Source organism: Babylonia areolata, chromosome 18, assembly GCF_041734735.1.
Source record: "Babylonia areolata isolate BAREFJ2019XMU chromosome 18, ASM4173473v1, whole genome shotgun sequence".
Lineage (NCBI taxonomy): Eukaryota > Metazoa > Mollusca > Gastropoda > Neogastropoda > Buccinidae > Babylonia > Babylonia areolata.
The window spans coordinates 73,629,541-73,642,925 of record NC_134893.1 but is presented as its reverse complement, the minus strand read 5'-3'; the positions used below and the strand labels follow the sequence as shown (position 1 = coordinate 73,642,925).

The following is a 13,385-nucleotide window of genomic DNA, read 5'->3' as shown; positions in this document are numbered from 1 at the left end:
GATACTGCGCATGAGCGTTCGAGCAAGTTCCGTGAAGTAAAATCACTGTTCCTACACTCTACCTCTGCTCAAGACCTGACTAAACAGATGTGGTGTCGCGGATTTGTCTGAACGCTGTGACACCTCCTTGAGAAAATGAACCGAACTGAAATCTACCTCTACTTCTCGGTCAAAGAAGAAAAAAAATCAAAATATGTCATAGCTTTCTCCCTCATTTCCAGAAGAACAATAATAGATATAATGGTAACAATTATAATGATGGGGTGGGAGGTGGGGGTGGGGGGGGGAGAAGAAGAAAAGAAGAAGAAACGAAAAAGAAGAAAAAAAAGTGGGGCTGGGGGGGGGGGGAAGAAGAAACAGGAAGAAAAACAAGAAGATCAGGCCATGTAGACATAATTATGGAGTAAATATGGGATTTTTTTTTATTTTTTTTTTTTTTTAATGAATGAGAAATGACCTAACAAACAGAAAGGGGAATATAGAAGAGATGTATCAGAAGGTTTTCTGTGTTTAGGTCTTATAAAGGTCAGATTTTTCAGTGCCTGTGTCTTATGAAAGGTCATCTTTTTCAGTGCAGGGATCTTTCAACAGTTTTTTTTCCCAGTGCTGTTGTCTCATAGAATGTCAACTTTTTGCATTCTTGGGTCTTATAAAAGGGTTTCTTTTCTGTGCTGGGGTCATATAAAATGTCCAGTTTTTCACTGCTGTGGTCTTATAAAAGCTCACATTTTCAGTGCTGTGGTCTTTAAAAAAAATAAAAAAATAAAAAAAGGGGGGGGGGGGGGCGTTTTTTTTCAGTGCTGGGATCCTTTTTTTTTTTTTCATTGCTTGGGTATTAGAAAAGATCCTCTTTTTTTACTTTTAGTGCTGGAGTCTTATAAAAGGTCAAGTTTTTCAGTGATTGGATCTTACAAAAGGTCAAGTTTTACAGTGCTGAGGTCTTAAAGAAAGGTAGTTGTTTTTCAGTGCTGGGGTCTTATAAAGGTACATTTTTCAATGCTTGGATCTTTGGAGAAAAAAAAATTCAATTTTTTCAGTGCTGTGGTCTAATAAAAGGTCAATTTTTTTCAGTGCTGTCTTATAAAAGGTCTTTTTTTTTCTTTCTTTCTTTTTTTTTTTTTTTTTAGTGCTGGGGTCTTGGCACTTTCCATCTGTTGGTGATGCCTTTTCTTTCTCCACCAGTGAACACACAGTGAGGGTCATCCCAACGGTGCCAGGTGAAACTGTGTGATGAATAGCTCCGGGGAGGAGATACAGAAATAAAAACGAACGAAAACTTCAGAAATTAAAGAAAAATGGGAGAAAGATGGAATCAAAAAGAAGGGAACAAAGACAGACAGAAAAGAAAAGAAAAGAAAGAAAGAAAGGAGGAAAGAAGGCAAGCATGAGAGGAAAAACCAAACAGAAAGACAGAAAGAAAGAAAAGAAACAGACAATATGCCTGTCCACTTTCTAACAGATGCTTTCTTTCTCTCTCCAGCTTGCATTCATTCATTGATATTTCATTTTCTCACAATGTCAGAGCAAAGCAAAAGCAAGGATTCACCAGTCACAGTCAATAACTGGAAATGAGATTGGTGTAAACAACGGGAAACACGAGGACAGGAGTTTCTTCCCCTCAATATTGATATCAGATGCCCTTTCAAGTACTCTGTAAAAAAAAAATAATAATAATAATAATACATCAAACAACAACAACAAAAAGCAAGAAAAAGAAAGAAAGAAAGGAAAATGGTGTGCTTTTTTTGTGAGGAAGGGTTGACATTATCTGAGTTGCCTGTTCGGTTTATAACAGATGCTTTCTTTCAACTCCATATTTGATTAAAATCACCATTCCTTTCATTTCTTCATGACGGGTACATTAGCTAACTGGTTAAAGTGTTGGAATTTCAATCTGAGGGAGCTGGGTTCATGGGTACAACAGATAACTGGTTAAAGTGTTGGAATTTCAATCTGAGGGACCTGGGTACAACAGATAACTGGTTAAAGTGTTGGAATTTCAATCTGAGGGACCTGGGTACAACAGCTAACTGGTTAAAGTGTTGGAATTTCAATCTGAGGGACCTGGGTTCAAACCCCAGTTACAGCCCCTGCTGGTTTAAGAATTAAAATTTTTTTGATAATCAAGGTCCACATGCGCAGACATGCTAGTGTCTGAACCCTCTATGTGTGTATATATGCACGCAGAGGGTGAAAAATTAAAGATCTGTAATCCAGCTGGCATCATTGAGATAAGAACATAGCCACCACCAGCATGCACATATTTGAAAATGGTTATTGTTGCCAATATAGCAAAGAAAAATAGCATGTATCCAGTGATTTCAAAATGGGGTGGAGCTTTGCAGTATATAACCACCTGCATTCTTCTTAAAGTGCAGCTCCAGGGTGGTGTCACTCACGCTTGGTGATGTTACATGGAAGGGAGACCAAAATGAAGTGTTATTCTGTAAAAAAAAAGACAAGGATGACCTCCCATTTTACTTGAGCATGCGACTCAATTGTTTGTGTTGAAATAAATGTATTTGGATGCTTGGAACTACTGTCAATATTCATGCTCCAGTCCATGAAAGAGTGAAGACTATAAGAGACATTTGAAATGATTTGATTGACTGGCTATGGCAAGTACGATTTAGGAAGGGAAGGGAGGGGGTTGAAGAGGAGATGAGAAACAAATTCAGTACGATTTAAGAAGGGAAGGGAGGGGGTTGAAGAGATGAGAAACAAATTCAGTACGATTTAGGAAGGGAAGGGAGGGGGTTGAAGAGGAGATGAGAAACAAATTCAGTACGATTTAGGAAGGGAAGGGAGGGGGTTGAAGAGGAGATGAGAAACAAATTCAGTATGATTTAGGAAGGGAAGGGAGGGGGTTGAAGAGATGAGAAACAAATTCAGTACGATTTAGGAAGGGACGTGAGGGGGTTGAAGAGGAGATGAGAAACAAATTCAGTACGATTTAGGAAGGGAAGGGAGGGGGTTGAAGAGGAGATGAGAAACAAATTCAGTACGATTTAGGAAGGGAAGGGAGGGGGTTGAAGAGATGAGAAACAAATTCAGTACGATTTAGGAAGGGAAGGGAGGGGGTTGAAGAGGAGATGAGAAACAAATTCAGTATGATTTAGGAAGGGAAGGGAGGGGGTTGAAGAGATGAGAAACAAATTCAGTACGATTTAGGAAGGGACGGGAGGGGGTTGAAGAGATGAGAAACAAATTCAGTACGATTTAGGAAGGGAAGGGAGGGGGTTGAAGAGATGAGAAACAAATTCAGTACGATTTAGGAAGGGACGGGAGGGGGTTGAAGAGGAGATGAGAAACAAATTCAGTACGATTTAGGAAGGGAAGGGAGGGGGTTGAAGAGGAGATGAGAAACAAATTCAGTACGATTTAGGAAGGGAAGGGAGGGGGTTGAAGAGGAGATGAGAAACAAATTCAGTACGATTTAGGAAGGGAAGGGAGGGGGTTGAAGAGGAGATGAGAAACAAATTCAGTACGATTTAGGAAGGGAAGGGAGGGGGTTGAAGAGGAGATGAGAAACAAATTCAGTACGATTTAGGAAGGGACGGGAGGGGGTTGAAGAGGAGATGAGAAACAAATTCAGTACGATTTAGGAAGGGACGGGAGGGGGTTGAAGAGGAGATGAGAAACAAAGGAAATTTTTAAAAAAGTGAGAAAAATATGAAAAACTTTGCTTTGAAAAGGAAACACGATAACACATACACCATGTGCACACACTGCATGCTTGCTGGCACATTCCAAGTACACTAATGAAAAACACAGGCAGTTTGAATTACTTTATTTTCATTGATTCAAAGATACTTGAACAAAATGTAAGAAAACGAAAAGAAAAAAAAAGCAAAAAAAAAAGCACAAACCAAATTCAATATTCTTCAATGTTGCTTCATCAGAAAAAAAAAGAGAATGCACACATAATTGCAATGTTGGTCTCCTACCAAACACATAATGTCAATAACAGAACACATCTTACTGGCAGATGAGCACACCTTCACTCGCATTGAACTACAGACAGAAGTCTCACATCATACACATGCATGAAGAAAAAAACTAACTTTCACTCTTCTCTCTCTGCAGATGCACAGACAGCACTCACACACAAAAATTACTCACACATGCACACACATCTATATTTCAGTTCACACAAATACACATGTATCTGCATTCTCAGTTCACACAAACACACACACACACACCTGTATTTCAGTTCACATATACACACACATCTGTATTTTCAGTTCACACACACACACACACACACACACACCAGTGTACTCAGAAAAATCACGTTTCCTCCTCCTCCTCCTCTTCCACTTCCTGCAATTCTTCCTCCTGACTGGAGGTGAGGAGAAGCCTGTCTTGGTTCTGCTCCTGTTGCTGCTGAAACAAGTCTTCCAGATATGTTGCCAGCTGTTCATTGTAAGCACTGGACTCCTCATTATCGCCATCATCATCAATGTCCTCTTTTCCCATACCCCCTTCCTCCTCTTCCTCCTCTTCTTCCTCTTCTTCCACCTGTTCATCTTCTGGAACAATGCAAGCAGACCAAATTATCAAACTCTTTCTATCAAAAACCTAAAATGGTTCCGGATCTTAAATGCAGGCCAAATTTTACTATGCAAAAAAACTTAAGACTTAAAACTGTGTATTCAGGGGGAATAAATTAACAAGAAGTACTACTTGTTATCACAAATAATTGTTTTTATTCTGTGCACTTAAACTGACAAAACAGCAGTTTCAGTTTCTGTTTCGAGCAGGTGTTGACATGTACAGACTGATCCATATCCCAGAACAGCATAAAGCATTGTCATCACTGTACACAATTCTATTCTCCGTTTTCATTCATTCTTTTGTGAAGATCATAAAAACTCATAATTCAGCTTTGGACAAAGTCCATCCCAAACTTGTTCAAAAGATGAACACAGCTAGTTGAAGAGCTGACAGTCGATATCAGACAATGGTGTCATACACAGTATAGATATTTTGGAAGTGAATGACTTAGGCATCATAATAAATTATGTTGACAAAGTGATTGCCCTGAATGTAAGCAGTCTACATGACATAGTTATCACAGGAGTTGAAAAACAAAATCTACTGTTGTTACCTGGTTTATCAGAAACAAGCAGATTCAGCACTTCCATCGTTTCCTGCTCAATAGTTTCCTCAGATCGTCCTCCCTGTTTGTTCAAATAAAAAAGAAGGTTAATTTCCTACCTGTATAGACACAAAGTCATTCCTAGATATGTGTAATGTATGTAAAATGCACACACACACACACACACACACACACACACACAAAAAAAAAAAAAAAAAAAAACACACACGCACACCCACACCTGGCTATGTTATTTGTTCATAAAATCTGTTTACTCCCAATCTGTATATATGCACACTCAAAAGCACACACACACACACACACACACACACACACTCCTGAAACTAATGGTGGTCTGGATGCTAGTCTTTTGGATGAGATGATAAACCCAGGTCCCCTGTGAAGCAAGTGCTCAGCACATATAAAAGAATCAAGACAACAAAATGGTTGTCCCTGGCAATAAACAACAACAGCAAATATGTATAAAGAATCAATTTTGATAGTAAAACACACTTACAGACAGAAAAAAGAAAAGGGTTTAGGTGGCACTGCACTACAGCAATGTGCTCTCCCTGGGGAAAGCTGCCCAAAATTCACACAGACAAATCTGTTGTGACAAAAAGTAATGCAATCACAACAGACTGCAATGCATAGCAATACAATGCAACACAAAACAAATACAATGCAAGACATGTCATTTTTCCACTCTCTCACTTCCTGTGTGGCACCAGTCTGGGCACTCATCTCTCTCTCCTTTTGCAGACGTAACAAGTTGGTCAAGGCCAGTTCTTCCACCTGCAAACACAGTCATAACCAACATATCAACAACAAACATCACAAACATATAACCACATCATTCTAAAGTCCCAAGTCCGTTGCCACGATGGCCATATTGGCCCTTCGACGTATCTATCCTGATCCTAATTCTGTTTCATTATCTGCATGAACTTTTAAGGGTGGGGGTATATTTACATAGACGCTGTAGAATGAATCATACTATGATAGTGAAACCGACTTTCATGATCTGATCTACACACACACACACACACACACACACACACACACACACACACACACACACACACACACACCACTCTGTGGAAAGGCGTAACATCGATAAACAGCACAAGTTAGTTTACCTTCAATCTGTTCAACTGATCATTAAAACTCATATGCAGCTTTTGCAGAGTCATTTCTTGCTCTTTCAGCAGTTCAAGCTCTCTGTACTTAGACATCGTGATCAAACTGTGTGTTCCTTGGTTGAAGGTTTCTTTCTGCTTCCCTGTCCCCTGTTTTACTTTCGACAATCCATTCGTCTGTGGGATTTTTAGCCGCAAGAGTGCCTTCCCTTATTTCAGGTCGATTATGTTTTTAAACGGAATCTACCCAAAGCTAAATCAAAACGCCTCCGAACTCGGTTCTCGACACTGAGGCAAACCGGAATAAATAAGTCACCGGCCAACCAAGGCCATTGCAAGGACATCAAGTGGTTCCTCGAACACTGAGATCTCTGGAAGCATGATAATATTCAAGATAATTAATAAAATAGTTGACACTGACCCCTGCACCTTCTTTTCTACTAACAAACTCCATGTCACCAGAAGTTCAAATACTAACCTTTTCACAAAATTTTGCAGAACAAATATTCGTAAGTTTTCTTTAAGCTTTAGAGCAATTAAAGGATGGAATGCACTGAAAAATTCGACAAAAACAGAAAAAAAACTATTGACCAGTTCAAGAATTTTCTAGACAATGACTCTAAATCATTAATAAAACCATTCGATTTTGATGAATGAACATAAAAAATTTCATACGCATGTACGCAACTTCGATTGCCTCAGTACGGTGTTCCATGGGGCCTTTCAGCCTTTCATAATTTCGTTAAGCTTACGCCTCATGCACCGTTTCAAACTGGCCGGTGGTTTACATCAAGATTTTCTAAAATACATTTTTGACAAAACAAGCTTGCAGGGTTTCCTCTGGTGCATAGACACTAGAATTGAGATATTAGTGTCTATGTCTGGTGTGAGGCGTCCTGGCGATCTAGCATCGAATAGTTCCCTGTGGGGTGTTGAAACCAAGACCATGCGGCAGACATTGTGTGGCTGTGCGTTGAAAACTTGGAATGAACGTCGTGGGAGTGATGCCAAAGACACACTAAGTAATGGCTGGCTCTTTCAGGGCTCTTAGAAATGCCACTGAAAAGATAATGCAACCCCCCCCCCCCTCCCCACCCACCCCAAAAAGAGATTTTCTTTTTAAAAATATCCGCGTGACATCTCGGTGGTTTGCACAGAACCAGAAAGTGAGCCACTCTCTTCATATGATGTTTGCCGGATAAAACGGATCATGTCATATTACATCTCTACAACGAAAGAAAATACATGACTATAAGCTTATGTACATATTTTCAGTAAGTTTCGGTTTTTACCAAACAAAAATGGCGACGTCCTTAAACAGTGGCCGAGTGCTTTCGATTGCATTCCGAGACTTAGGTCTCGCAACAAAACTTTCCAATGGTTGCAGGTGAGTCCTGACATATTGCCTGTTTAAATACACCTCATGTTGTAGCGAATGCATGTTTAATTATCCAACGGTCTTGGGCGCAATTTGTTGATGATTGTCGTCTGCAACCGCCTTCCAACTGTTGAAACTGGCCAAGCGTTGTGCAAGTGAGCGCAGCGTGAAGAGCGTGTTAAACAACAGAGCTTTTTTGTACTGTAAGGCACCTACATTCTTGACCTTAGCTAACCTGTCACAAGAGAAACCTATGTTTTTTTTTTTTTTGTTGATAATGCACTCGTTATGTTGTGGCAATAACTGTTCGCGTGTCGGTGTACTAATGGCTATAACTTCAGACGCTGTATCGCCGGTGCCAAGATCGCATGTTGAGCAAACTTGGTTGTGAAGGGTGCTATTATTTTCCATCGATTCCAAAGGTCCATGTTCTGCTAGTGCTGAACCATTCGTGTGTGTGTACATTGTGATGTATGACTTGTGTGTGTGTTTGTGTGTTCCAACTGCTGGTAGTTGTGTTGTGTCTGAGAAAAAATATACTTTATATCAGCCCGGTGAATCATTCTTCGTGGATTGTGGAAATATTAAATTCCCCAAGTATGGACTTATAGATTGTTGCCTTTATGGGTGGAGCATTTTGTGGAACACTAGCATGAGTTACACCTTGCCATTTTAATTAACAATTTTCATAAAATGCACAACCTTTACAAACACTTTGCGAAAGTTTTGAGTGCAATTTTTATAACTTGATATGTACTGTCTATATTGTTGACTTCATACTTCTCGATGAAATACACAGCATGGTTATGAAACAATTGCCAGGAAGTATTAGTGCTTTTAAAAAAACTGGTTTTACTGAAACATAAAACCTGTCGTTTATGATACCAAGAAAGCACGATAAGTTAGGTTCTCTGATCCAGGTTTGTAATGCTGATAAGCATAATGCAACACCCCCACACCACACTCACACACACCCACCACATCAGAGCACGTTGGTTCTGGTGATGGAACAATATCACATACAGAGCGCATACATTGTGTGTTTGTGCACACGACACCAGCAAACTAGCACACTGGGGGGAATTTGTGTTCGGATGATTGTCGGTCTGGGTCAGACCGCCTGTCCAAACTGTTGAAATGAGCCAGCGTGTGAGTGAGCGCAGCGTGTGAATGAGCGTGTTAACAACAGTGAGCTTTTTTGTACTGTAAAGGCACGCTCACATTCTTGACCTTATAAACTGGACAATAGAGAAAACTAGTGTTTGTGATTGAATGCACTCTTTATGTTGTGGCAAATTAGTGTTCGACGTGTGCGGTGGTCTAATGGTTAGACTTCAGAGCGCATGGTTCTCGCCCGAGTGCCCTAAGTTCGACTCGCTGTTTTAGCACACTTGGTTGGTGAAGGGTGGCTATTGTTTTCCGATCTCCAAGGTCAGCAGATGTTCTGCTAGTGCCTGAACCCCATTCGTGTGTGTGTGTGAGTGTGTGTGTGTGTGTGTGTGTGTGTGTGTCATTCTGTCTGTGTGTGTGTGTGTGCTGAAGATAAAAAAATATATACTTTATTACAGACCCGGTGTAATCCATTACGTTCAGTGGATTGTGGAAATATTAAAATACCCCAGTATGGACTTAAGTAAGTTGTGCTCTTATTGGGTGGAGATTTTTGCTGGAACAACTAAGGATTTACACCTTGCCATTTTATATGTAAAACAATTTCAAATTACATGCACAACCTTTACTGATACTTTTGCGAAAGTTTTGAGCTGCAATTTTTTTATTACTTGATATGTACTGTACTCATATTTTTACTTATAACCTTCCATCTGATGAAATACACAGCATGTATATGAAATATTTGCCAGTGAAGTATTAGTGCTTTTAAAAAAACAAGGCTGGTTTTTACCTGAAACATAATAACCATGTCAGTTTATCAACTGATACACAAGAATAGCACTGGGATCGTTAGTGTTTCTGATCCTGGTTTGTAAGTTATACGCACACACATGCATACACACACACACACACACACACACACACACACACACACACACATCAGTAGCACTGTTGGTTCTGGTGCAATGGAACATATATCACATACATGAGCGCATACATGTGTGTGTACTTGTGCACACACACACACTCACACACAGCACACACGCACAAATTTATTTATGTAAAATGCATACGCTCTTTCTCTCTCCAGCACCTATACACATACATACACACACACACACACACACACACACACACACACACATCTTCTTTCTCTTTTTTTAGTTAATGACCAAAGACATTTTTTTCTTTCTTCTTTTTCTTTTTCATTTATTATTTTTTCAGGAGTTGTTCCAGACGGGCGGGGGACAAGGTGCAGCCCCCAGGGTTCATCAAACGCCTGCTGGTGGACCGAGTCATCACCATCGTCAACAACTCCACCAACCGGCTGGAGAAAGCCTACCCCACCGTGTTTCAGATCTACAAAACATTTAAAACAGGTAATTGGTGGAGTGGCTGGGTCTCCTGTTATGTGTTTATGTGTTTGGGGATGGTAGAGTTGCAGTTATTGTGGGTGTGGTTCTGTTGTTTTTGTTGTTGTGTGTTGTTGTTGTTGTTGTGTGTGTGTGTGTGTGTGTATTGCTTTTATTGGTACTTGAAAGTTAATCCATTAAAGTTTTAAACAGTCATGTGTTCTTTTGTATCTCTCTCTCTCTCTGTATATAGATATATAATGTGTGTGTGTGTGTGTGTGTGTGTGTGTGTGCAGGTCTAAGTGGCTTTGTGCAAGACTCAAGGGAGTACTACAATGTGTCCACGGAAGTGTGGTCAGGTCACAGCTTGCGAGACTTGTCCAGGAAAGAGCTGGAAATTCTCAGACAAGTAAGTAATTTGTTTGTTTGTAGAACTCCTCTTTAGAATTATGTCTGCCTCCTTCTGTCTCTCTCTCTCTCTCTCTCTCTCTATTAGTCTCTCTCTCTCTGCCCCTCTCTCTGTGTCTCATTCACTCTCTCTCTCTCTCTCTGTGTCTCTGTCTCTCTCTCCGGTTTTTTACTTTTTCTTTGTTTTTTTCTGGTTCTACAGGAGTAATGTTAACATTGTCAGACCTGATGTGACCATTTGTGGTCGGCAGGGTTATCAGTAATGATGATGTTAATAATAATTATGAAGATATTAACTCATTGAGCCCAGCACCTGAGCATTGCTCTGGCATCAAAATTTGTTTCATTAAAACCGTCTTCACATTCCTACATTTTTGTTAACGGCAAGGAAAGGGACCTAACTTGTACAGTATTTCCCAATGTGTCCACACGTAATTTGGAGGAAAAGCAGTGTATCTCCTTTCCTTTTTCTTCATCAGTGTGGCATGGAAGGCTGCCGATGCTGTGAACTTCCCACAGTTGAATGGGTTAGTAATAATAATGATAACAAAAAATAATGATAATATTAATGACCCATCAAGCAATAGCAGTGAGGGCCAAATGACTGTGTGCATATTGATATTGATAACAATAAACATGGTGATAATGATGATAACCAAACAAGCAATAGCAGTGAGGGCCAAATGACTGTGTACATATTGATATTGATAACAATAAACATGGTGATAATGATGATAACCCAACAAGCAATAGCAGTGAGGGCCAAATGACTGTGTACATATTGATATTGATAACAATAAACATGGTGATAATGATGATAACCAAACAAGCAATAGCAGTGAGGGCCAGGTGACTGTGTACATATTGATATTGATAACAATAAACATGGTGATAATGATGATAACCAAACAAGCAATAGCAGTGAGGGCCAAATGACTGTGTACATATTGATATTGATAACAATAAACATGGTGATAATGATGATAACCAAATAAGCAATAGCAGTGAGGGCCAGGTGACTGTGTACATATTGATATTGATAACAATAAACATGGTGATAATGATGATAACCCAACAAGCAATAGCAGTGAGGGCCGGATGACTGTATGCATATTGATATTGATAACAATAAACATGGTGATAATGATGATAACCAAACAAGCAATAGCAGTGAGGGCCAGGTGACTGTGTACATATTGATATTGATAACAATAAACATGGTGATAATGATGATAACCCAACAAGCAATAGCAGTGAGGGCCAGATGACTGTGTACATATTGATATTGATAACAATAAACATGGTGATAATGATGATAACCCAACAAGCAATAGCAGTGAGGGCCGGATGACTGTATGCATATTGATATTGATAACAATAAACATGGTGATAATGATGATAACCCAACAAGCAATAGCAGTGAGGGCCAGATGACTGTGTACATATTGATATTGATAACAATAAACATGGTGATAATGATGATAACCCAACAAGCAATAGCAGTGAGGGCCGGATGACTGTATGCATATTGATATTGATAACAATAAACATGGTGATAATGATGATAACCAAACAAGCAATAGCAGTGAGGGCCAGGTGACTGTGTACATATTGATATTGATAACAATAAACATGGTGATAATGATGATAACCCAACAAGCAATAGCAGTGAGGGCCAGATGACTGTGTACATATTGATATTGATAACAATAAACATGGTGATAATGATGATAACCAAACAAGCAATAGCAGTGAGGGCCAGATGACTGTGCGCATATTGATATTGATAACAATAAACATGGTGATAATGATGATAACCCAACAAGCAATAGCAGTGAGGGCCAAATGACTGTGCGCATATTGATATTGATAACAATAAACATGGTGATAATGATGATAACACAACAAGCAATAGCAGTGAGGGCCAGGTGACTGTGTACATATTGATATTGATAACAATAAACATGGTGATAATGATGATAACCCAACAAGCAATAGCAGTGAGGGCCAGGTGACTGTGTACATATTGATATTGATAACAATAAACATGGTGATAATGATGATAACCAAATAAGCAATAGCAGTGAGGGCCAGGTGACTGTGTACATATTGATATTGATAACAATAAACATGGTGATAATGATGATAACCCAACAAGCAATAGCAGTGAGGGCCAGGTGACTGTGTACATATTGATATTGATAACAATAAACATGGTGATAATGATGATAACACAACAAGCAATAGCAGTGAGGGCCAGATGACTGTGCAGGTACCCAGAGACTTTGTGAAGATCATCCCTGTCCTGCTGGTCTCTCTGGTGCCAGGGGGATCTGGCGCCTTCCCCATCGCGTGAGTCATGCCCCTGTCTGTTTGTCTGTCTGTTCATCTGTCAGTTTTTGTCTGTTTCTCCATTTGTCTGTTCATTTGTCTGTTTGTCTGTTCATCTGTCAGTTCGTCTCTTTCTCCATTTATCTGTTCATCTGTCTGTCTGTTCATCTGTCAGTTTGTCTGTTTCTCCATTTATCTGTTCATCTGTCTGTCTGTTCATCTGTCAGTTTGTCTGTTTCTCCATTTATCTGTTCATCTGTCTTTCTGTCTGTTCATCTGTCAGTTCGTCTCTTTCTCCATTTATCTGTTCATCTGTCTGTCTGTTCATCTGTCAGTTTGTCTGTTTCTCCATTTATCTGTTCATCTGTCTGTTTGTCTGTTCATCTGTCAGTTCGTCTCTTTCTCCATTTATCTGTTCATCTGTCTGTTCATCTGTCAGTTTGTCTGTTTCTCCATTTATCTGTTCATCTGTCTGTTTGTCTGTTCATCTGTCAGTTCGTCTCTTTCTCCATTTATCTGTTCATCTGTCTGTTCATCTGTCAGTTTGTCTGTTTCTCCAT

The 13,385-nt window shown here is 39.6% G+C and overlaps 2 protein-coding genes across 2 annotated transcripts in view; one reads left to right on the top strand and one right to left on the bottom strand.

Annotated features, from left to right (window-relative positions):
* Nucleotides 1-3,782: 3,782 nt before the first annotated feature.
* On the bottom strand, nt 3,783-6,434 carry LOC143292151 (uncharacterized). Its single transcript, XM_076602338.1, has 4 exons — nt 6,244-6,434; nt 5,819-5,899; nt 5,114-5,186; nt 3,783-4,535 (listed from the first exon to the last, which is right to left on the bottom strand). Exons 1-4 carry the CDS (start codon nt 6,337-6,339, stop codon nt 4,294-4,296), a joined length of 492 nt encoding a protein of 163 aa, XP_076458453.1. The 5' UTR covers nt 6,340-6,434; the 3' UTR covers nt 3,783-4,293.
* An 811-nt stretch (nt 6,435-7,245) lies between these two features.
* Nucleotides 7,246-13,385, top strand: part of LOC143293084 (LETM1 domain-containing protein 1-like) — a 26,807-nt gene continuing 20,667 nt past the window's right edge. Inside the window, exons 1-4 of the mRNA XM_076603988.1 lie at nt 7,246-7,630; nt 9,959-10,113; nt 10,383-10,495; nt 12,767-12,846. Of these exons, the coding sequence (XP_076460103.1) occupies nt 7,503-7,630; nt 9,959-10,113; nt 10,383-10,495; nt 12,767-12,846 (476 nt within the window). The 5' untranslated portion in view covers nt 7,246-7,502. The remainder of the gene's footprint in view (nt 7,631-9,958; nt 10,114-10,382; nt 10,496-12,766; nt 12,847-13,385) is intronic.